Here is a 24,009-nt window from a genome sequence, read left to right as displayed (position 1 = left end):
TGAGTTTGAGCGAGCTGGGAATGTGTGTTAATCATACAGGGGAGAAACCATTCACATGTACAGAGTGTGGGAAACAATTCACAGTTAAGAGCAGTCTCCTCATACACCAGATGACTCATACAGGGGAGAAAACATTCACATGTACAATTTAAAGCCAATGCTTGCTGCTTTAAACACAGCTTTTAAACATAGCCTGGGATGAGGTGCAAAGCCAATAAACCCACTCACAGACTGTCTTATTATGTTTACAATACTTGTATTATACGTGTGGATACGTTCCACACATATAACACAGAATAGTGCTTTTGATTCAGTATCAGAATATAACTATTTCTCTGGAAATTATCTGGGTCAGGGAGCAGTGATCCCGTCATAATAGGACGGGCTGATAAGGGTGTGAGCAGGTCAGAAGTCTGTGTCCTACCTTCAGATGGGCAGAGCCTATTCCCTCATGTCATGTGCTGACATTGAGAGACCAGGGGAAAATAAATAATCAGTGAGTAAAATGTCACTGTTTCCCCAGGCATTCCTTTATATAAGCATGTCCTGCCAGGTACAAATGTGCTGAATGTGAGAAACTGGAGGTGATCGAGGAACAAATTAATGAGGGTGTGGGGGATCAAACTCCCCTCTTTATTATGGTGGGGTAAGGTGAGGGAAGTTACTGCACTGGTTCCTCTGCATTACCCACTTCTCACCGTATGAAATAGGAAAGTGAGACGGTGTCAGTATGGAGCAGAACTGCTGGACCTGAGAGAGTATCGGGAGCATTTATCAAAGTCTCACTCATGTACAGTATCTGCTTTTTATTCATACTATGGAACTGTACAGTATGTTACTATGTTACACTATGGGGACTTTACTGGAGAAGAATTGAGTGTGAGATGCGGTATTTGATCGGAAGCCAGGAGAGGGATTTCAGGACACACATTTATATATTTATTTATAATAAATATTATTGGACCTTACTACTTATTACTGTCTTTATTTTTATCATCACCATGGTAAACTATTCACTGTGTGTGTGTTTTTTTGTTTTGATATATTTATAATATTATTTACAATCTCGAAGCCTTTCTTATTGTGTTTACAATACTTGTATTATACGTGTGGATACGTTCCACAGATATAACACAGAGAATAATGCTTTTGATTCAGTATCAGAATATAACTTTTCCGCTGGAAATTATCTGGGTCGGGAAGCAGTGATCCCATCATAATAGGACGGGCTTATAAGGGTGTGAGCAGGTCAGAAGTCTGTGTCCTACCTTCAGATGGGCAGAGCCTATTCCCTCATGTCATGTGCTGACATTGAGAGACCAGGAGAAAATAAATAATCAGTGAGTAACATGTCAGTGTTTCCCAGGCATTCCTTTATATAAGCATGTCCTGCCAGGTACAAATGTGCTGAATGTGAGAAACTGGAGGTGATCGAGGAACAAATTAATGAGGATGTGTGGGATCAAACACCACCATAATAAATAGGGGGATCTCTTAAACCCTGGGCTCTGGACAAGGAGACCCAGAAGGATAATATTCATCTTATACTATATTAGTGAAAGCACTGTATGTTTGCCTGCCTGCCTGCATGCATGCCTGCCTGCTGGATGTCCGGTGTCCCTAGCGGCAATCTCATTGGTCCCTTGGCCCGCCCGCCCCCGCACACCTCTCATTGGCCTCACACACTCACACCACCCCCTTGGCCCGCCCCCCACACCTCTCATTGGCCTGAGGCGGAGTGACGGGCCAAAGGTCCAAAAAAATAAATAAAACACACACACACACACACACACACACACACACACACACACACACACACCTCTCTCTCCCCTCTCCAAATCACCTTTTCCCCCTCCCCAGCGGCATCACCTCTTCCCCCTCCCCAGCGGCATCACCTCTTCCCCCTCCCCAGCGGCATCACCTCTTCCCCCTCCCCAGCGGCATCACCTCTTCCCCCTCCCCAGCGGCATCACCTCTTCCCCCTCCCCAGCGGCATCACCTCTTCCCCCTCCCCAGCGGCATCACCTCTTCCCCCTCCCCAGCGGCATCACCTCTTCCCCCTCCCCAGCGGCATCACCTCTTCCCCCTCCCCAGCGGCATCACCTCTTCCCCCTCCCCAGCGGCATCACCTCTTCCCCTCCCCAGCGGCATCACCTCTTCCCCCTCCCCAGCGGCATCACCTCTTCCCCCTCCCCAGCGGCATCACCTCTTCCCCCTCCCCAGCGGCATCACCTCTCCCCGCTCCAAATCACCTCTCCCCCCTCCCCGCTCCAAATCACCTCGCTTCCCGCAGCTGCCACGCGGCGCGTAAGATGGCGGACCCCCTTCCTCCCTCGCGGCGCCGAGTCAGACGGTGGCGGCGCCCGGAAGTACAGGTAGGTGTCGCTCCCCCACCTCCGGCGCCAAACGGAACTGAGAAAGGGCGCATCAACTGAGACGTGTGTGTGTGTGTGTGTGTGTGTGTGTGTGTGTGTGTGTGTGTGTGTGTCACTGTCCACTGCCCCCCCTCCTGTCCACTGCCCCTCCTGTCCACTGCCCCCCCCCTCCTGTCCACTGCCCCCCCCTTCCTGTGCACTGCCCCCCCCTCCTGTCCACTGCCCCCCCTCCTGTCCACTGCCCCCCCTCCTGTCCACTGCCCCCCCTCCTGTCTACCCCCCCCTCTCCTGTCTACCCCCCCCTCTCCTGTCCACTGCCCCCCCTCCTGTCCACTGCCCCCCTTCCTGTCCACTGCCCCCCTCCTGTCCACTGCCCCCTCCTGTCCACCTCCCCCCCCTCCCCCTCTCCTGTCCACTGCCCCCCCTCCTGTCCACTGCCCCCCCCTCCTGTCCACTGTCCCCCCCTCCTGTCTACTGTCCGTCCCCCCCCTCCTGCCCCCCCCCTCCTGTCCACTGTCCCCCCATCCTGTCCACTGTCACCCCATCCTGTCCACTGTCCGTCCCCCCCCCTCCTGTCCACTGTCCGTCCCCACACCCTCCTGTCCACTGTCCGTCCCCACACCCTCCTGTCCACTGTCCGTCCCCACACCCTCCTGTCCACTGTCCGTCCCCACACCCTCCTGTCCACTGTTCGTCCCTCCCCTCTGGGGAACACGGAGAGAGAAGGGAGCGGGAAATTTTACTCACGGGCAACGCCAGGTCTCTCTCCCCCTCGCCGCTACAACTCGCCTCTCTCCCTCCCCGCCGCCGCTCCAACTGGAACAGATGGCGGCGCCCGGAAGGACCCCCTTCCTCCCTCGCGGCGCCCAGTGAGAAGATGGCGGTGGCCGGAACTACAGGTAGGTGTCGCGTGTGTCGCTCCCCCACTTCCCCCCCCCCCCCACTTCTCCCCCCCCGCTACTTCTCCCCCCCCCCACTCACCCCCCCCCTCCCACTCACCCCTCCCTCCCCACCTACCTCCCAGAGCACGCTCTCTACGGCTCAACATCCCCGAGGAGCAGGAGGAGGGCGGCAGGGACTTAATGCTGCTAGGTGAGGAAATGCAGGGGGAGGAATCCATGCCTTTGACGCCCCCCCCCCCTGCCTTTGACGCCCCCCCCCTGCCTTTGACGCCCCCCCCCTGCCTTTGACGCCCCCCCCCCTGCCTTTGACGCCCCCCCCCTGCCTTTGACGCCCCCCCCCTGCCTTTGACGCCCCCCCCTGCCTTTGACGCCCCCCCCTGCCTTTGACGCCCCCCCCTGCCTTTGACGCCCCCCCCTGCCTTTGACGCCCCCCCCCCTGCCTTTGACGCCCCCCCCCTGCCTTTGACGCCCCCCCCTGCCTTTGACGCCCCCCCCTGCCTTTGACGCCCCCCCCTGCCTTTGACGCCCCCCCCTGCCTTTGACGCCCCCCCCTGCCTTTGACGCCCCCCCCCCTGCCTTTGACGCCTCCCTCTGCCTTTGACGCCCCCCCCTGCCTTTGACGCCCCCCCCTGCCTTTGACGCCCCCCCCCTGCCTTTGACGCCCCCCCCTGCCTTTGACGCCCCCCCCCTGCCTTTGACGCCCCCCCCCCTGCCTTTGACGCCCCCCCCCCCTGCCTTTGACGCCCCCCCCCTGCCTTTGACGCCCCCCCTGCCTTTGACGCCCCCCCCTGCCTTTGACGCCCCCCCCCCTGCCTTTGACGCCCCCCCCCCCCTGCCTTTGACGCCCCTCCCCCTGCCTTTGACGCCTCCCCTCCCTATAAGCATGTCCTGCCAGGTACAAATGTGCTGAATGTGAGAAACTGGAGGTGATCGAGGAACAAATTAATGAGGATGTGTGGGATCAAACACCACCATAATAAATAGGGGGATCTCTTAAACCCTGGGCTCTGGACAAGGAGACCCAGAAGGATAATATTCATTTTACATAAAGATGAACACATTAATTTGCAGCATGAAATAATAACTAATACTACAAACATGCAAGTGATAAATATCAGTCCCATAATAATCTTCTTTCCCAACTCTCCAATCCATGCGCCTAACCCAAAAGTCCAATCAAACTGATCGACTCTCTCAGTAATGTCTGCAACAAGACGTTTGATGTTGGCCATATGATTCTGCACAGATTTTGAATGATCAGATAGATTAAAACAGCACATTCCCTCAAAATCCTGACATCCATGCTCATGTTTAAACAAAAGATAATCAATTGCTGCACGATTTTCTAAAATTGCTTTGCGTGTACCTTGTAAATCTATCATCAGTTCTTCTAGGGCCTGGGAGGTATGATTTAACCCTTTGGCTACAACACCAGCCAGTTTCTTTATAGTTCTTGCTGAATACACAGCCAATCCAGGAACTCCAACAAGGGAGACTGCTAGACTTAGAATATCAGCATCTGATAATAAAACTACATGTGGATTGCACTCTTCAGTAACTGAAGTAGTGGATCGCTTAACTTTGATATGGGCCAGGTTCTACAGAGAACATCATTATCCCTAACCTGGTGAGAGTACATGGTCCCCCGGAGATGTTTCCTGGTATATATGTGTATGTAGTATTACCACAGGAAAACAACCATCCGACAGGAAGTTTAACAGAATATATATGACTTGGTGTGTTTGTTGTGGGATTACAGCTCATAGTGTTATTGACGTTAACACATCTATCTTCAGCTCGATTACACAATATTTGGGTCATATTGGTGGATGCTGAGGGTGTCAATTTTACTTGTTTACATTTGCCTATTTTTTCAGGATTACATGCCATTTGATAACATATGTCACCCTGTGTTATATTCTGGGTCGTAATTTGTGTCATATTAGCCCACTTTTCACTAATACACTGGGGGCAGTCACGACAGTATTCATAGACAGAGAAATGCTGTCGCACATCATGATCTTCTGCCAAACTATCATTATTGCCTGTGCTAAACACTTTTAACAAAATCTCTACTGGTGTGGGTACTGCTATTAAACAGCTTGTGATTATGTCCGTTGTGCTGGTCATCTCGGCTAAACAGAAATGGGACATATTCAGTATCTCAACAGCCAAATGTTTCCAGATATTGGTTTTGACTTCTGTCAGAAATGAAGCCATACGTTTGGAGCGTGTGTAATGTTTTTCTGGCAGATTGGTGAAGTTAGACTGGACCTGTGGTACATGGGTTTCGCTTTTGGTGTCTTTGAAATCTGCAAGGGGGCAATATCAGATTATTTGCAGTTATGCGAGTCAAACACCTCAACTAATCTTGTTTTCTTATAGAACCACCAGCAGATAAGATAATATATCTTCACCTCTGTCATTTTCTGCCAGAAGGGCTAGTAATACATTTCTTTATAGGAGGTATTATATTATACCAATATCAGGAGGAGGTGAAATCACAAGAAGCGCCCCCACTCCCAGCTTTACATGATGGGTTTTCCTTTTCTTGTTGCCAGGTTTCCCAGTGGTTGTGCTGGAGAGGTTAGAGATGAAGTCAGAGAAAGAAGAGCCCGACACAGAGGAACATCTGACCCCAATAAAGGAAGAAATAGATGCATTTCCTGTTTGTGGTAAGTGCCCTTACATCCTCACTTGTCTTTATTCAGTATGTTTAAAAATGAACTGGAAACAAAAATTGGTATCGCAAATATGTATTGATCTATGTAACATTATACGATAACCTATGTATATGTAAATACAATGTGCAACAATGTGATATTTGGAAATGTGTCTGTAAACACCGTAATATAAAGATACTTTTAAAAAATGGGCTGAAATGTGTACAATATTTTGGGAAATAATATTAAAGCATGAATACAATTATAAGATACTTGTCCTAATAAAAAAAATCATTTGTCTAAGGCAGGGGGGTGCAAACGTTTTTTTTCCTGCCGGATGTCCTCCTCCCCACGCGCCCCCTCCCTCGTCCTTACCTTGGCTCCCGGCGTCTGGGTGTCATGACGGCACATTGCCATAGCAACGTGACGTCACATAACCCCGTGACGTCACGAGCCCCGCGTTGCCATGGTGCCGCTTCTCCAGATACCGTATGAATCAAGGTTAGCATGGTTTACAGAGGCCTTCACCGCTTCCCCGGCACTTACTTTAAGTGGCTTCGGGAAGCGCGCGGGGCCTCTGTAAACCCTGCGCGCCTCGCCGGTAATCTCGCGCACCGCCTGGGGGTAGCGCACCCCCAGTTTGCCCACCGCTGTTCTAAGGTTATATTGGGAATATTATTGTTATTGAGGTTTGAACATTGGTAGCTCCAAAATGTTTTCAGCACTCTGAGGTAAAAACTTCAGCACTCAAAGGGTTAATAACAAAGTAAAATCAATCACTTCACCCCTCCCCCATAGGAATCTGTATGGAGTATTTCTGTATTCTGATATCACAAGAAGCGACCCCACTCCCAGCTTTACATGATGGATTTCCCTTTTCTTATTGCCAGGTTTCCCTGTGGTTGTACCGGAGAGTTTAGAGATTAAGTCAGAGAAAGAAGAGACCGACACAGAGGAACATCTGATCATAATAAAGAGTGAAACTGTTCCATTTCCTGTCTCTGGTGAGTACCTTTTCACCTTTTTCTCAACGAGTCGGGGAGCCAGACAAGTGCCATGAAATAAAGAAAAATAACAGTGCAAATCTTACTATATATCTCTGATAGCATTGTATGTATGTATGTATGTTTCCCTGGTGTGTTCCCTGTCCCTAGCGGCAATCTCATTGGTCCCTTGGCCCACCCGCCCCAGCACACCTCTCATTGGCCTGAGGCGGAGTGACGGGCCAAAGGTCCAACCACACACACACACACCGCCCGCCCAGGTAAGTCACACCACTGCGCGTCCCGCCTCAACTGATGGCTCCTGTAACTCACCTATTTCAGCCGCGCAGCCTCGCACCACAGGCCCCAGGCCCACACATGCACGCGCTTCCTGCCGCCGCCTGCACGCGCCTCAGTCCGACACATCGGGGGACCAAGCGATCGCACGGGGGGGGGGCGTCACGGGGAACTGGGGAGCGAGCCCAGAGGAACAGGGGAGCGCGAGGAACGGGGGAGCGAGCCCCGAGGAACGGGGAATGGGGGAGCGAGCCCCGAGTCACAGGGTACGGGGGAGCGAAGAGTAAGCCCCGAGCCATCGGGGAACCAAGAAGGGGGAGCGGCCGGCCGCCGAGACAGTGGGGGAACGGACGCCCGGACGGGGGGGGAGAGGGCATGCAGATACATAAATTATGACAATACATATGCCCCCTGCTCTCCACCCCCCCTCTCCCCTTTCCCCCCTTTCCCACCCCCCACTCCCTTCCTTTCCCCCCCCACTCCCCTTTCCCCCCCCACTCCCCTTTCCCCCCCCACTCCCCTTTCCCCCCCCACTCACCTTTCCCCCCACTCAACTTTCCCCCCACTCTCCTTTCCCCCCACTCTCCTTTCCCCCCCACTCTCCTTTCCCCCCCACTCTCCTTTCCCCCCCCACTCTCCTTTCCCCCGCCCCACTCTCCTTTCCCCCGCCCCACTCTCCTTTCCCCCGCCCCACTCTCCTTTCCCCCGCCCCACTCTCCTTTCCCCCGCCCCACTCTCCTTTCCCCCGCCCCACTCTCCTTTCCCCCGCCCCACTCTCCTTTCCCCCGCCCCACTCTCCTTTCCCCCGCCCCACTCTCCTTTCCCCCGCCCCACTCTCCTTTCCCCCGCCCCACTCTCCTTTCCCCCGCCCCACTCTCCTTTCCCCCGCCCCACTCCCCTTTCCCCCGCCCCACTCTCCTTCCCCCCCCCCACTCTCCTTTCCCCCGCCCCACTCTCCTTTCCCCCGCCCCACTCTCCTTTCCCCCGCCCCACTCTCCTTTCCCCCGCCCCACTCTCCTTTCCCCCGCCCCACTCTCCTTTCCCCCGCCCCACTCTCCTTTCCCCCCCACTCTCCTTTCCCCCCCCACTCTCCTTCCCCCCCCACTCTCCTTTCCCCCCCCCACTCTCCTTTCCCCCCCCCACACTCCTTCCCCCCCCCCACTCTCCTTTCCCCCCCCCCACTCTCCTTCCCCCCCCCACTCTCCTTTCCCCCCCCCACTCTCCTTCCCCCCCCACTCTCCTTTCCCCCCCCCCCACTCTCCTTTCCCCCCCCCCCACTCTCCTTCCCCCCCCACCTCCTTTCCCCCCCCCCACTCTCCTTCCCCCCCCCACCTCCTTCCCCCCCCACTCTCCTTTCCCCCCCACTCTCCTTTCCTCCCCCACTCTCCTTTCCTCCCCCACTCCCTTTCCCCCCCCCCTCTCCTTTCCCCCCCCCCCCTCTCCTTTCCCCCCCCCCACTCTCCTTCCCCCCCACTCTCCTTTCCCCCCCACTCTCCTTTCCCCCCACTCTCCTTTCCCCCCCCACTCTCCTTTCCCCCCCCACTCTCCTTCCCCCCACTCCCTTCCCCCCCCACTCTCCTTCCCCCCCCACTCTCCTTTCCCTCCCCATTCCCCCCACCCATTCTCCTTCCCCCCCATTCCCCTTTCCCCCCCATTCCCCTTTCCCCCCCCCATCCCCCTTTCTCCCCCCACCCTTTCCCTCCCTCCCCTTTCCCCCCTCCCCTTTCTCCCCCTCCCCTTTCTCCCCCTCCCCTTTCCCCCCCTCCCCCTTTCTCCCCCCTCCCCTTTCCCCTCCCTCCCCTTTCCCTCCCACTCCCCCTTTCCCTCCCACTCCCCTTTCCCCCCACTCCCCTTCCCCCCCCACTCCCCTTTCCCCCCCCCACTCCCCATTCCCCCCCCACTCCCCTTTCACCCCCACTCCCCTTCACCCCCACTCACCTGTCCCCCCCCACTCCCCTTTCCCCCCCACTCCCCTGTCCCCCCCACTCCCCTTTCCCCCCCCCACTCCCCTTTCCCCCCCCCCACTCCCCTTTCCCCCCCCCAACTCCCCTTTCCCCCCCCACTCCCCTTCCCTCCCCACTCCCCTTTCCCCCCCCACTCCCCTTTCCCCCCCCCCCCCACTCCCTTTCCCCCCCCCCCACTCCCCTTTCCCCCCCCCCACTCCCCTTTCCCCCCCAACCCCCCCACACCCCCTTTCCCCCCCCACACCCCTTCCCCCCCACTCCCCTTTCCCCCCCCACTCCCCTTTCCCCCCCCACTCCCCTTCCCCTCACACCCCTTTCCCCCCCCACTCCCCTTTCCCCCCCCACTCCCCTTTCCCCCCCCACTCCCCTTCCCCCCCCCACTCCCCTTTCCCCCCCACTCCCCTTCCCTCCCCCCACTCCCCTTTCCCCCCCACTCCCCTTTCCCTCCCCCACTCCCCTTCCCCCCCCATCCCCTTTCCCCCCCCACTCCCCTTTCTCCCCCACTCCCCTTTCTCCCTCACTCCACTTTCCCCCCATTCCCCCCCCATTCTCCTTTCCCCCCCATTCCACTTTCCCCCCATCCCCTTTCCCCCCTCCCCTTTCCCCCCTCCCCTTTCCCCCCCTCCCCTTTCTCCCCCCTCCCCTTTCTCCCCCCTCCCCTTCCCCTCCCTCCCCTTCCCCCCCCACAACCCCCTTCCCCCACTCCCCTTCCCCCCACTCCCCTTTCCCCCCCACTCCCCCTTTCCCCCCACTCCCCTTTCCCCCCCACTCCCCTTCCCCCCCCCACTCCCCCTTTCCCCCACCCCACTCCCCTTCCCCCCCTCACTCCCCTTTCCCCCCCCCCCCACTCCCCTTTCCCCCCCCCACTCCCCTTTCCCCCCCACTCCCCTTTCCCCCCACTCCCCATTCCCCCCCCCACTCCCCTTCCCCCCCCCTACTCCTCTTCCCCCCTCCACTCCCCTTTCCCCCCCCACTCCTCTTAACCCCCCCCACTCCCCTTTCCCCCCCCCACTCCCCTTTCCCCCCCCACTCCCCTTCCCTCCCCCCACTCCCCTTCCTCCCCCCACTCCCCTTTCCCCCCCCACTCCCCTTCCCTCCCCCACTCCCCTTTCCCCCCCATCCCCTTTCCCCCCCCACTCCCCTTTCCCCCCCCACTCCCCTCTCCCCCACTCCCCTTCTCCCTCACTCCACTTTCCCCCCCATTCCCCCCCATTCTCCTTCCCCCCCATTCCCCTTTCCCCCCCATTCCGATTCCCCCCCTCCCCTTTCCCCCCTCCCCCCCTCCCCTTCCCCCCCTCCCCTTTCTCCCCCTTTCTCACCCCTCCCCTTCTCCCCCCTCCCCTTCCCCTCCCTCCCCTTCCCCTCCCTCCCCTTCCCCCCCCCCCACTCCCCTTCCCCCCACTCCCCTTTCCCCCCCCACTCCCCTTCCCCCCCCCACTCCCCTTTCCCCCACCCCACTCCCCTTCCCCCCTCACTCCCCTTTCCCCCCCCACTCCCCTTTCCCCCCCCCACTCCCCTTCCCCCCCACTCCCCTTCCCCCCCACTCCCCTTTCCCCCCCACTCCCCTTCCCCCCCCACTCCCCTTCCCCCCCCTACTCCTCTTCCCCCCCCTACTCCTCTTTCCCCCCCCCCACTCCCCTTCCCCCCCCCCACTCCCCTTTCCCCCCCCCCACTCCTCTTAACCCCCCCCCCACTCCTCTTTACCCCCCCCCACTCCCCTTCCCCCCCCACTCCCACCCTTTCCCCCCCCCCCACTCCCCTTTCCCCCCCCACTCCCCTTCCCCCCCACTCCCCTTCCCCCCCACACCCCTTTCCCCCCCCCACACCCCTTCCCCCCCCTACTCCCCTTCCCCCCCCACTCCCCTTTCCCCCCCCACTCCCCTTTCCCCCCCCACTCCCCTTTCCCCCCCCCACTCCCCTTCCCCCCCCACTCCCCTTTCCCCCCCCCACTCCCCTTTCCCCCCCACTCCCCTTTCCCCCCCCACACCCCTTCCCCCCCACTCCCCTTCCCCCCCACTCCCCTTCCCCCCCCCACTCCCCTTCCCCCCCCCCCACTCCCTTCCCCCCCCATTCCCCTTTCCCCCCATTCCGATTTTCCCCCCATCCCCCTTTCTCCCTCCTTTCCCTTCCCCTTTCCCTCCCTTCCCCTTTCCCCCCCCTCCCCTTTCTCCCCCCTCCCCTTTCTCCCCCCTCCCCTTTCTCCCCACTCCCCTTTCCCCCCCACTCCCCTTTCCCCCCCACCCCCTTTCCCCCCCCACTCCCCTTTCCTCCCCACTCCCCTTTCCCCCCCCACTCCCCTTCCCCCCCCCCACTCCCCTTTCCCCCCTACTCCCCTTCCCCCCCTACTCCCCTTTCCCCCCCCACTCCCATTCCCCCCCCACTCCCATTTCCCCCCCCACTCCCATTTCCCCCCCCCACTCCCATTCCCCCCCCACTCCCCTTACCCCCCTCACTCCCCTTTCCCCCCCCCCACTCCCCTTTCCCCCCCCACTCCCTTTCCCCCCCACTCCCCTTTCCCCCCCACTCCCCTTTCCCCCCCCACTCCCCTTCCCCCCCCACTCCCCTTTCCCCCCCCCACTCCCCTTTCCCCCCCCACTCCCCTTTCCCCCCCATCCCCCTTTCTCCCCCCTCCCTTTCCCCTCCCTCCCCTTTCCCCCCTCCCCTTTCCCCCCCTTCTCCCCGCCTCCCCTTTTCCCCCCCACTCCCTTGTTCCCCCCCACTCCCCTTTCCCCCGCCACTCCCCCCCCCCACTCCCCTTTACCCCCCACTCCCCCTCCCCCCTCCCCTCCCCCCTCCCCCCCTCCCCTTTCCCCCCTCACTCCCCTCTTCCCCCCCTCTCCCCTTTTCCCCCCCCACTCCCCCTTTCCCCCCACCACTCCCCTTTCCCCCCCACCACTCCCTTCCCCCCACCTCCCCTTTTCCCCCCACTCCCCTTTTCCCCCCACCACTCCCCTTTACCCCCACCTCCCCTTTACCCCCCACTCCCCTTTACCCCCCACTCCCCTTTACCCCCCACTCCCCTTTCCCCTCCACTCCCCTTTCCCCCCTACTCCCCTTTCCCCTCCACTCCCCTTTCCCCCCCACTCCCCTTTCCCCCCCCCACTCCCCTTCCCCCCCCACTCCCCTTTCCCCCCACCACTCCCCTTTCCCCCCCCACTCCCCTTTCCCCCCACCACTCCCCTTCCCCCCCCACTCCCCTTTCCCCCCCACTCCCCTTTCCCCCCCACTCCCCTTTCCCCCCCCACTCCCCTTTCCCCCTTCACTCCCCTATCCCCCCCCATTCCCCTTCCCCCCCCATTCCCCTATCCCCCCCATTCCCCTTTCCCCCCCCCATTCCCCTTTCCCCCCCCATTCCCCTTTCCCCCCCTTTCCCCCCCGATTCCCCTTCCCCCCCATTCCCCTTCCCCCCAACATTCTCCTTTCTCCCCCCTCCCTCCCCTTTCTCCCCTTCCCTTTTCCCCCCTTCCCTTTTCCCCCCCTTCTCCCCGCCTCCCATTTTCCCCCCCACTCCCCTTTCCCCCGCCACTCCCCCTCCCCCCCACTCCCCTTTCCCCCCCTCCGCTCCCCTCCCCCCCCCCTCCGCTCCTCCTTCCCCCCGCCGCTCCCCCTTCACCCCCCCTCCACTCCGCTCCCCTTTCCCCCCTCTCCTCTCCCCTTTCCCCCCCTTTCCCCCCCCTCCGCTCCCCTTTTCCCCCCCCCCTCCGCTCCCCACTCCCCTTTCCCCCCCACTCCCCTTTCCCCCCCACTCCCCTTCCCCCCCATTCCCCTTCCCCCCATTCCCCTTTCCCCCCCCATTCCCCTTTCCCCCCCCCATTCCCCTTCCCCCCCCATTCCCCTTCCCCCCCCCATTCCCCTTTCCCCCCCCCCGATTCCCCTTCCCCCCCATTCCCCTTCCCCCCAACATTCCCCTTCCCCCCAACATTCCCCTTTCCCCCCCATCCCCCTTTCCCCCCTTTCTCCCTTTTCCCTCCCCTCCCCCTTTCTCCCCCTCCCTTTTCCCTCCCTCCCCTTTCCCCCTTCCCTTTTCCCCCCTTCCCTTTTCCCCCCCTTCTCCCCCCACTCCCCTTTCCCCGCCACTCCCCCTCCCCCCCACTCCCCTTTCCCCCCCCTCCGCTCCCCTTTCCCCCCCCCCTCCGCTCCTCCTTCCCCCACGCCGCTCCCCTCCCCCCTCCGCTCCCCCCTTCACCCCCCCTCCACTCCGCTCCCCTTTCCCCCCCTCCCCTCCCCTTTCCCCCCCCTCCGCTCCCCTTTCCCCCCCCTCCGCTCCCCTTTCCCCCTCCGCTTCCCTTTCCCCCCCCCTCCGCTCCCCTTTCCCCCCCCCCCACTCCGCTCTCCTTTCCCCCCCCCCTCCGCTCCCCTTCCCCCCCACTCTGCTATTACGCATTTACATCCCGGGCAACGCCGGGTCACTCCCCTTTCCCCCCTCCCTTTTCCCCCCCTCCCTTTCCCCCCCTCCCCTCCCCCCTTTTCCCTCCCTCCCCTTTCTCCCCCCTCCCTTTTCCCTCCCTCCCCTTTCCCCCCTTCCCTTTTCCCCCCTTCTCCCCGCCTCCCTTTTCCCCCCACTCCCCTTTCCCCCGCCACTCCCCCTCCCCCCACTCCCCTTTCCCCCCCCTCCGCTCCCCTTTCCCCCCCCCTCCGCTCCTCCTTCCCCCCCGCCGCTCCCCCTTCACCCCCCCTCCATTCCGCTCCCCTTTCCCCCCCCTCCCCTCCCCTTTCCCCCCCCTCCCCTCCCCTTTCCCCCCCCCCTTCCCCTTTTCCCCCCCCTCCACTCCCCTTCCCCCCCCCTCCGCTCCCCTTTCCCCCCCCCCCGTCCGCTATTATGCATTTACATCCCGGGCAACGCCGGGTCACTCCCCTTTCCCCCCCTCCCTTTTCCCCCCCTCCCCTTCCCCCCCTCCCTTTACCCCCCCTCCCTTTACCCCCCCCTCCCCTTCCCCCCCTTCTCCCCCCCTCCCCTTCCCCCCCCCCACTCCCCCTTCCCCCCCCACTCCCCCTTCTTGCCACTCCCCCTTCCCCCCCTCTGCTCCCCTTCCCCCCCCCTCCCCTTCCCCGCCCCCCTCTGCTCCCCCCTCCGCTTCCCCGCCCCCCTCTGCTCCCCCCTCCGCTTCCCCGCCCCCCTCTGCTCCCCCCTCCGCTTCCCCGCCCCCCTCTGCTCCCCCCTCCGCTTCCCCTTTCCCCCCCCTCCGCTCCTCCTTTCCCCCCCCTCCTCTCCCCCTTTCCACCCCCTCCGCTCCCCCTTTCCCCCCCCTCTGCTCCCCCTTTCCCCCCCCTCTGCTCCCCCTTCCTTCCCTCCGCTCCCCCTTCCCCCACCTCCGCTCCCCCTTCCCCCCCTCCTCTCCCCCTTCCCCCCCCTCCTCTCCCCCTTCCCCCCCCCTCCGCTCCGCTCCCCCTTCCCCCCCCTCCGCTCCGCTCCCCTTTCCCCCCCCTCCGCTCCCCTCCCCCCCCCTCCTTTCCCCTTTCCTCCCCCCCTCCTCTCCCGTTTCCCCCCCCCCCCCTCCGCTATTACGCATTTACATCCCGGGCAACGCCGGGTCTCTCAGCTAGTTTAACAATAAAGTTAATAAAATTAAGTGATCTATAAGTATTCTACTCACAAGTGGAGCAGAATAATAGGCAAGATCCCACACAGTGGTAAGTTCTTCCGGTGGTAGTTAACAGGAACCTCCGGGAGCTTAAACAGAAGAAAAGAACCAATAGTGCAGACTATAAACAAATTTATCGGCATATAAATAAAAATGGAGGCTTCCCCCCCCTCCCCTTTCCCCCCCTCCACTCCCCTTTCCCCTCCCCCCCCCAGTCCCCCTTCCCCCCCCTCTGCTCCCCTTTCCCCCCCCTCCGCTCCCCCTTCCCCCCTCCACTCGCCATTCCCCACCTCCGATCGCCCTTGCCCCCCCCCTCCGATCGCCCTTCTCCCCCCCTCCGCTCCCCCTTCCCCCCCCCTCCGCTCCCCCTTCCCCCCCTCCGCTCCCCCTTCCCCCCCCTCCGCTCCCCCTTCCCCCCCCTCCGCTCCCCCTTCCCCCCCCTCCGCTCCCCTTTCCCCCCCTCCGCTCCCCTTTCCCCCCCCCCTCCGCTCCCCTTTCCCCCCCCCCTCCGCTCCCCTTTCCCCCCCCCCCCTCCGCTATTACGCATTTACATCCCGGGCAACGCCGGGTCTCTCAGCTAGTTTAACAATAAAGGTAATAAAATTAAGTGATCTATAAGTATTCTACTCACAAGTGGAGCAGAATAATAGGCAAGATCCCACACAGTGGTAAGTTCTTCCGGTGGTAGTAAACAGGAACCTCCGGGAGCTTAAACAGAAGAAAAGAACCAATAGTGCAGACTATAAACAAATTTATCGGCATATAAATAAAAATGGAGGCTTACATAATGTCAGCACAAATCGGGCATTAGGATAAACAGGGCGTCTCAGTCTGCACTTGTCGCGATCTTACTGCAACTGCTCCCTGCATCCTCGGCGTCGATAGACATCACTTCCCCTTTCCCGGGTTGGACGTCCACGCGCACACATGCACGCTGCCTCCGGTTCCTTCTCCTCTCTCCCCTACGGATCCTAAGATGGTCCAAAAACTCTACACGTTTTGCTGCGCTTGATTGGCAGCTTCATCAGGAGTGGCCATCTAATGCGTCACTACCAGTATAATATATGTACTAAGCCGGAACACAGTCTAATTGGCTAATTCTCATAAAATATCTCACTGATATTAATTAACTGATTACAGCCTAGAAAATATTATAAATAACAACTACACAGACCAGTATTATACACATAATCGTAAAATGTATAAAATATACATCAACATGCTTGTACTGGCTAATATAGAAATTTATCTAAAAAGAAATCTGCCTATCTAGTTGGCTGATGAAATAATAATTTCTGGAATCGACTCATTGACCTCTAATTTATCTGCATATGTAGATGTATATTTGCAGAGATATATGTGAGGTCAATGAAGTCATATATGAAGGATACCAATGACATCCTGGCAATATTACACAATCAGGTATGGGAGGGAGACATGCATTTGGTTACATGTGACGTAACATCCCTATATACCTGTACTGACCATTAAAAAGGATGTGATGCTATCTTTAAAGTTTTATCTGAGGATAAAGAAATGCCACCAGAACAGGTCAAATTCCTGGTTAATGCCATACATTTTATACTTCAACATAATTATTTCTGGTTCGAAAATGTGTTCTATCTTCAGGTCTGTGGAACCGCCATGGGTACCAAGTTCGCGCCAAGCTATGCAAACCTCTTCATGAACATCTGCAGGGCTTGGCGCGGGCTTGGTCCTATGGCGTAGATTCATAGACGATATTTTCTTTATGTGGAAAGGGGAAGAGGAAGATCTAAAGAAAGTCATTGCATATATGAATGAGAACGACTAAAAACTTAAGTTCACATGTAATTTTAGTCAAAATCAAGTGGATTTTTGAGACTTCACTATTTACCACGAAGAGGGAATAATTAAGACCAAGACCTTCTTCAAAAAAGTTGATGGAAACCGTTATCTTTTGCCCTCTAGTTGCCATCATCCTAACTGGACTAACAATATGCCATATGGTCAATTTAGGAGGGTAAAAAGCAACATTAGTGATCCACATGTGTTTGAAGAACAAGCATCCCTCCTACAAGGAAATTTTCTTGATAGAGACTACAATGTAGATATAATTCATAAAGCTAAAAAAAGTTGATGAATTAGATAGGAAGCAAATTTTGGAGCCAAAAAAAGTGCAAAAAGATTCTAATAAAGATTTGAATTTTGCTTTTTTAACCAAATGTAATTGACAAGCCAACCAAATATCTGATATAGTCAAAAAACATTGGCATATTGTAAAAAGTGATAATATTTTGGGTGATATAGTTCCGGAGACTCCAAAAATGATCTTTAAAAGGGCCATCATATTAAAGAATAAACTGGCACCAAGTGCATTGCCAAAACCTAAGAAAATTACAAATATCTGGCTTCCACAAGTGAAGGGTTTTTATGGTTGTACTACATGTAAGGCCTGTAGCTTTAGAGCCCAAGATAAATTAAACTTTGCTTCCAATATAACCAAAGAAAAATATCAGATTTCTTCACATGTAACTTGCCGGAGAGATCATGTCATTTATTTAATTGACTGTCCGTGCGAGTTGCAATATGTTGGTAAAACTTCAAGGCCCATTAAGGTTAGGATCCTAGAGCATGTTTGCAATATTAGGAGAAAAGTTACAACTCATTTTCTTTCACAACATTTTATTGCACATCGTCAAGGAGACCCCTCGGGCCTTAAATGTATGGTTATAGAACAGAGAGGAGGAGACAGGGAGATAGAACTCACCAAACGTGAATCCTTTTGGATTCACAAATTAAAAACTTTGGTACCCAAAGGAATGAATGTAGATTTTGATCTGGGGGTCTATCTTTAATGTTTTTTTCCACTCTTCCACATTGCATGTTCTTGACTTTAACACTGCATGTCCTTCTTTTTTAAACATGTTTTAAACTGATGAGCTTTTTTTGCATTTTATGTGTTTATATTAATTATGCTTATTCTCTATGCCATTGCATAAATACCATATGGCTCCACATACGAAAAACATCAATAACCACAATCGTTGTTTTGGATAAATTTTATTTAGTAATCTCAATATTCTATGTAATTGGGGAACATTAGACTGTTGAGTTCACTTTTTATTTATTTTTTAAACTTGTATTTTATTATTTTTCAAAACATAAAAGTAGAGGGGAGGATACAGAAAATAAAAAGGTGGGTGGGGAAGGGTAGGGGTATACATCCGCAATGGTCTCCACGCAGGGAGCACACAATCAGTTGTAAATATACATACACTATAATATAGGAGTACAACCAATCAAGCTAGTAAATATCTCTGGTTTCGCAGTCTAGGTCAGATTCGGGTTTTGCCATATTTAAGTCGCCCAGGGATCCCAGGTTGTCAGGAAACTATTAAATCTATCGTGAATCAAACTAGTAAGTCTCTCCATAGTCATAACCAAGTTCACTTTTCGAATAACAGTTATGATTGGTGGGGATCATTCTTCTTCCAATGTTTTGCGATCATTGCTTTTGCGGCCGAGAGAATTTGCATTATTAAGTTATCTATCCTCCTTTCAAGGCCTTCTGTAGGTTTTAGTAAAAGCACGGTTTCCATATCCCAGCTCAGATCTAAAGTCTTCTAATTCTTCCCCAGAAGAGAATAATCTTAGGGCATGACCACCAGACACGTTTAAACGTGCCCAACTGTCCGCAGTTACGCCAGCACATTGGGGAGGTTAGTGGAAAAAATGAGTGGAGGCGTATAGTACCACCTATGCAGAATTTTCAGGTTTGTTTCTCTGACTGCTGAGCATCTGGAGGCTCTGGCTATTCTCTGTTAAATTTCCTCCCAGTCCTCGTTGTCTATAGGTTTGCCTATATCTCTTTCCCATTCTGAAATATTTTTACTTGTTTGGTCGCTAAACTGGTGGATTAGGACCTGATAAAAATGAGCTATCGTCCCTTTCTGATATTCGCCTAGCTGGTACCAGCTCTCAAAAGTGGTGAGGGGTCTGGCCCAATTTTCCTTTGGTTGGATAGATGAAACGTAGTGTTTGAGTTGCATGTACTGAAATACTTGCGAATTCGAAACACCATATTCCTCCATAATCTCTGCAAATGTCTTAATCCTGTTTCCCCTCCACATCTTTCCAATAGTGGATAGCCCTTTTTCTTCCCAATTTTTAAATACGTTTGATTGGTGTGATGGGGGGAATTCTTGATTGAACCTAATCGGTGTTAGGGGTGAGGGGATAGATGAAATCTGCTTATATTTACAGTTTTTATCCCAAGTGCTTAGAGAGTGTGTTAGGACTGGACGGGTTTTATAGTGTTCTTCTCTGTGTTCCTTCTTTATCCATAAAAGGGATGCCATATCTGTCTGCCGGGCTTTCGATTTCTCAATATCTACCCACAGTTTCGTACCCGGGGTTGCAGACCAGTAGATTAATGCGCTCAATCTAGCCGTCTCGTAATATTTGGCTAGATTGAGCGCATTAATCGGTTGCCCCAGGCCACCTTTAGACAGGGGAAGCACCATTAATTTTATCTTTATTCTCGGCCTTCTGCCGTTCCAGATGAATTTAGCTATCTCACTCTCCAGGTCCCTGATTACACGAGCTCGGACTGTTACTGGGAGTACTTGGAATAAATACAATATTCTTGGGAGAAGATTCATTTTAATTGATATAATCCTGCCTGACCAAGATGTCTGATGTCCTGACCATTTTGTTAGATCTTTTTTCAGGGTTTTGATTAGTTCTGGGTAGTTTGCATTATATATATCCTCGTATGTTTGTGTGATATTCACCCCTAAATACTTTAGCTTGTCTGTTTTCCATTTTATAGGACATTTCTTTTTCAGCTCATTTTCTTTATCCTTTGTTATAAATAAGTTTATAGCTTCTGATTTAGTATGGTTAATTTTGAAATTTGAGAATTTACCGATTTCGTCTAAGGTGTCGAACAGACTACTTAGGGATGTTTCTGGTTTTGTCAGGGTGAGCAAGATATCATCAGCGAAAAGAGATACTTTGTAGACCTTATCGCCTATGGGAATGCCTTGTACGTCAGGATTTGATCTTATTCTGGAAGCTAGAACCTCTATACAGATAGCAAACAGCAGGGGTGACAACGGGCAACCCTGCCGTGTACTGTTGGATGTCTTTAAGGGTGCTCATGTATAACCTGATGTGCGGACTGTAGCTGTTGGTTTTGAGTATAGTGCTGCAATACCGTTAATAAAATTTTCATGAAGGCCCACCTCTCTTAGCACACGGAACATAAAAGGCCAGGCCACCCTGTCGAATGCTTTTTCAGCATCGAGTCCTAGTACCAGTGTGGGGCGTTGTTTTGTGTTACTGTTGTGTATAATATTAATGATCCTGCGGATATTATCTGAGGCTTGTCGTTCTGGGGTGAACCCTCCTTGGTCTGGGTGTACCAGGACATTCAAGACCTTATTCAGTCTGAGGGCCAGAATTTTTGCGAACAGTTTGATATCAGTGTTAATCAAAGAAATGGGTCTGTAGCTGGAACATAGTGTAGGGTCTTTCCCTTCTTTGGGGATTACTATAATTGAAGCTGTTAGTGATTCGGATGGTAAGACTTCGCCTCTTAAAATATTGTTGAACCATCTGATCAAATAGGGTTTCAATGTGTTCTCAAACTTTTTGTAATAGAAATTTGAGAAACCATCCGGGCCCCGAGCTTTAGAGTTTTTAAGTGATTTAATGGCGGCCGACACTTTCTCTGCTGTTACAGAGGCTCCTAGGTGGTTTGCTTCTATCTCGTCTAGCTTGGATAGTTTAGTTGTTTTTATATAATCATCTAACTTTGATGTCAGATCTATACTTGTATGGCCCTGTTTTGTCAGGTTATATAAGTTGTTATAGTATGTCACAAACTCTTTATTGATCTCCGCAGGGTTATATGTTAACTTGTTGTGTCCAGTCTTTTTATACTGTATATATCCAGACTGGACATCATATTACGGAGTTTGGCTGCCAAATACCTGTCTGCTTTGTTACGTTTTTCATAGAATATTTGGTTTGTCCAGCGCTTTGCCTTCTCAGTGTCCTCTATCAATATATTCTGTCTTTATCAATTTTTGCTCTAACTTCCTCTGTAGGGTTTCTTTGGTAACTGTCCTCGTTCTCCCTGATGCTATCGTTTAAGCTGTTTATCTTTTTATTTTTCTCTCTTTTCCTATGTGCAGCGCTGCTGATTATTTTACCTCTAAGAGTGGCTTTGTGAGCGGCCCATAGGATGCCCTCCCCTGCTTGGCCGTTATCATTTATTGAGAAATATTTTCGTATGGCTGCCCCTATCGCTTTTTTGGGCTCGGGTATTCTGAGCAAGAGGTCGTTCATGCGCCAGCGTGTGCCGCGCGGTCTCTGGTGTATATCCCTTAATACTAATCGCACCGGGGCATGATCCGACCATGTAATATTATCTATTTCTGATTTTACTATTCGATTGGCCAGTTCTCTTGATATAAAGATATAGTCTATACGTGTGTATTGCTTGTGGGGGGCCACGTAGAATGAGAATCCGTTTGTTGTGGGATTCATCAGTAGCCATGTATCTATTAACCCACATGTCGTTATACTGTTTTTGAGGGCTGTTGAATGTTTTAGGTTTGAGCGTCCTTTACCTAAGCATCTCGCTTTGTCTTTATTGCTATCAATAATCGTGTTAAGGTCACCTCCAATAATTAGGTGGCCTTTCCTGTGTTGACTAATTATTGCGAATGTCTCGTTGATAAATGTTTCCTGGTCTTCATTGGGGGCGTATACTGTAGGCAAACTAAAGTCAATTCTGTTGTGCTAATTTTGCCAGTTATAATTAGCATTCAGCCTGCTTTATCTCTTTTTATCTTTTCTATTGCAAAAGGGACACTAGTTTTAATCAAAATAGCTACTCCTGCCTTTTTGTTTTTCGCTGGCGAGTGGTAGATTTGGTGATAATTTTTCTCTTAGTATGTTAATGTCATCTCTGTTCAGTTCAGTCTCCTGTATCATATAAATGTTGCCTTGTTTGGCCTTGAAATCCCTAAACATAAGCCTCATTTTTATAGGGGAGTTTAAACCCTTGACATTCTGGGTGATTATTTTTAGGGAGTTAGCCATCAAGTGTTATTTTGTCTTACAGTATATAAGATATATTTGCTTCTACTCTTTTTAAGCTACATTTTTTCTGTGGTGACCTTTGTGCGAGATAGTGTGACTTTCCTTTTTTTCCATTCCTAAAAGACTGGTTGTGTTTGCCTGGATTCCATGCAAGATGTGGGGGTGAAACCTTAAATAAGAAAATTTAAAAAAAAATGAACAGCCTTGGGGGTCATTAACTTGGTTTGGGGTCGGGCCCTCTGTACACTTGGGCCTTTGACTCTGCCCTAGGAATTTTGGGGGCATGCAGTGTCTAAGGGGAAAGAAACGTGTGTGGGGTGCAACGTGGTACTTGCGCTTTGGTGAACAGTGGACACCTACAAATAGCGGTTCAGCTCGGTTGCTTAGAGGTATCTATGTTAACTTCGGTCCTTTCAGTCTGTGGAGAAAACTTACTGATGTTACAGCTTATACATATAGAGGGGAAAAGAGAAAGGAACAGTCGTATATACATTAACCAGATAAATTATACAATAAAATTTGCTTCTCCTCAAATAACTATGCGTGACCTATTGTTTGAGGTTCAGATTATTGCATTGTTTCCTTATTCCCCCTTTTTTTTCCCCTCTCTTTCCCTGGTCTTTTTTTCAAGTTATTAAAGGCACTTGGTTCCGGTACTTATCTTTATGCTATGCTTTTTCCCTTCTTTCTGGTAGGGGCGTCACAAAGTTACATAGCTAAGGGATCACCTCAGGTTACATTAGCCTCCACTAAAGCTTAACTTCTACAAAATAGCAAGGTTCTTACATGTTCTACTAAGTCCTTCTTTTAGTGGCCTGAGCTCTGGACCATGATCCCCGTCTTTGTTGCTGCGGGGCTCTCTCCCTTATTTCAAGCTCCGGCTGTACCTCCAGACCCAAAGTAGCTAGAAATACCGGGCCTTCCTCTGGTTTTCTGAGAGTCGCCTGTTTCCCGTTGTGCGATACCTGTAGGCGAAATGGGAAGTACCAGCGATATCTAATGTCTTTGCTCCGTAGGAAACTTGTGATCTCTTTAAGCTCCTGTCTTTTGGCCAGTGTTGCGGGCGCGATGTCCGTGAATATCTGTAGCTCTGAGTCTTCAAAAGGGATTTTGTCTTGGTTCCTGGTCTTGTTAATAATTTCTTCTTTGGTTGAGAAGTAGTGAAGCCTTGTTATGATGTCTCTGGGGCCTCTATTTTCATACTCCTTTGGTTGGAAGATTCTGTGGGCCCTGTCTAGCTCCAATTTAGCGGTAGTAGCTTCTGGTATTATGCTTTGGAAAAGTCTGTGAAGGTAAGGCTTAATCTCTTCCATAGAACCACACACACGTCAATTTTTGCAATGCATCAATAATAGGTACAGGAAAACAGAAATACTTAGCAAATTATTTTCTGATAAACCTCTTATTGAGGAAAATGTACCTAGTTTACCTCTCCAAATGGACAGCCTTCATAAATTAATAGAAAAAGAAACCCAGTCCTGGTTAGATATGATCACACTTGAAGAATACGCAAAATGTGGTCGTATCCCCAGAGGTTTGAGATTTCTAAAGAAACCTACTATGGTGCTAATAATGAAGATTTTGTCAAAGAGTGGGAAAGAGTTCTTGATCATTGCTCATTTGAGTTGATCAGACTGTTGATTTTGGAGAGCGCGAAATAATTGACGGATATTGATTCTAAAATTACCCAGATCAAAAATGAGATTTTATTAATGCCCTGTTTAGATCAATTACCACAACTCACAGAGGATATGTCTTCTAAATTGAAAAAATTTGAAAATCAGTTATTGGCCTTGTGACAGGGTGAAGTCAACCCCTATCAATTATGCCTGGGAAACATGCCTGAGTGCTTCATCCAGCACTCATAAGGGTTAACTCAGGTGGAAGCTAGCTAATCAGGATGTAAGCTGACACCTGAGAGCCAGCAAGGTAGATAAGGATCTTGCTACTAGCAGTAGCTGTCTCTCTCATACCAGAGCACATGGATATATGTGCTGCTAGCAGACGGATACAGCACACTACTTACTGCAGCCAAGTAAGATTTGTTTCATTTGTTTTTATGACTGCTTAAAAGACTCTTATGGTTTGGTTATGGTTTAGCCAGCCAGCCTGCTAGATAGGTCTGCTGTGTTAGTCAGTTTCTCCCAC

At 53.3% G+C, this 24,009-nt stretch overlaps 2 protein-coding genes across 3 annotated transcripts in view; both read left to right on the top strand.

Moving 5' to 3' along the window:
• LOC142488445 (uncharacterized) overlaps positions 1–24,009 on the top strand; it is a 507,675-nt gene that overhangs the window by 277,260 nt on the left and 206,406 nt on the right. The gene's annotated exons all lie outside the window — the stretch shown is intronic.
• Positions 1–24,009, top strand: part of LOC142488450 (uncharacterized) — a 61,649-nt gene that overhangs the window by 4,889 nt on the left and 32,751 nt on the right. The window contains exons 3-4 of the mRNA XM_075588977.1: positions 5,839–5,952; positions 6,831–6,944. Of these exons, the coding sequence (XP_075445092.1) occupies positions 5,839–5,952; positions 6,831–6,944 (228 nt within the window). The remainder of the gene's footprint in view (positions 1–5,838; positions 5,953–6,830; positions 6,945–24,009) is intronic.

The sequence above is a fragment of the Ascaphus truei genome, chromosome 2 (assembly GCF_040206685.1).
Source record: "Ascaphus truei isolate aAscTru1 chromosome 2, aAscTru1.hap1, whole genome shotgun sequence".
Lineage (NCBI taxonomy): Eukaryota > Metazoa > Chordata > Amphibia > Anura > Ascaphidae > Ascaphus > Ascaphus truei.
This window is presented reverse-complemented; position numbering and strand designations above follow the sequence as displayed.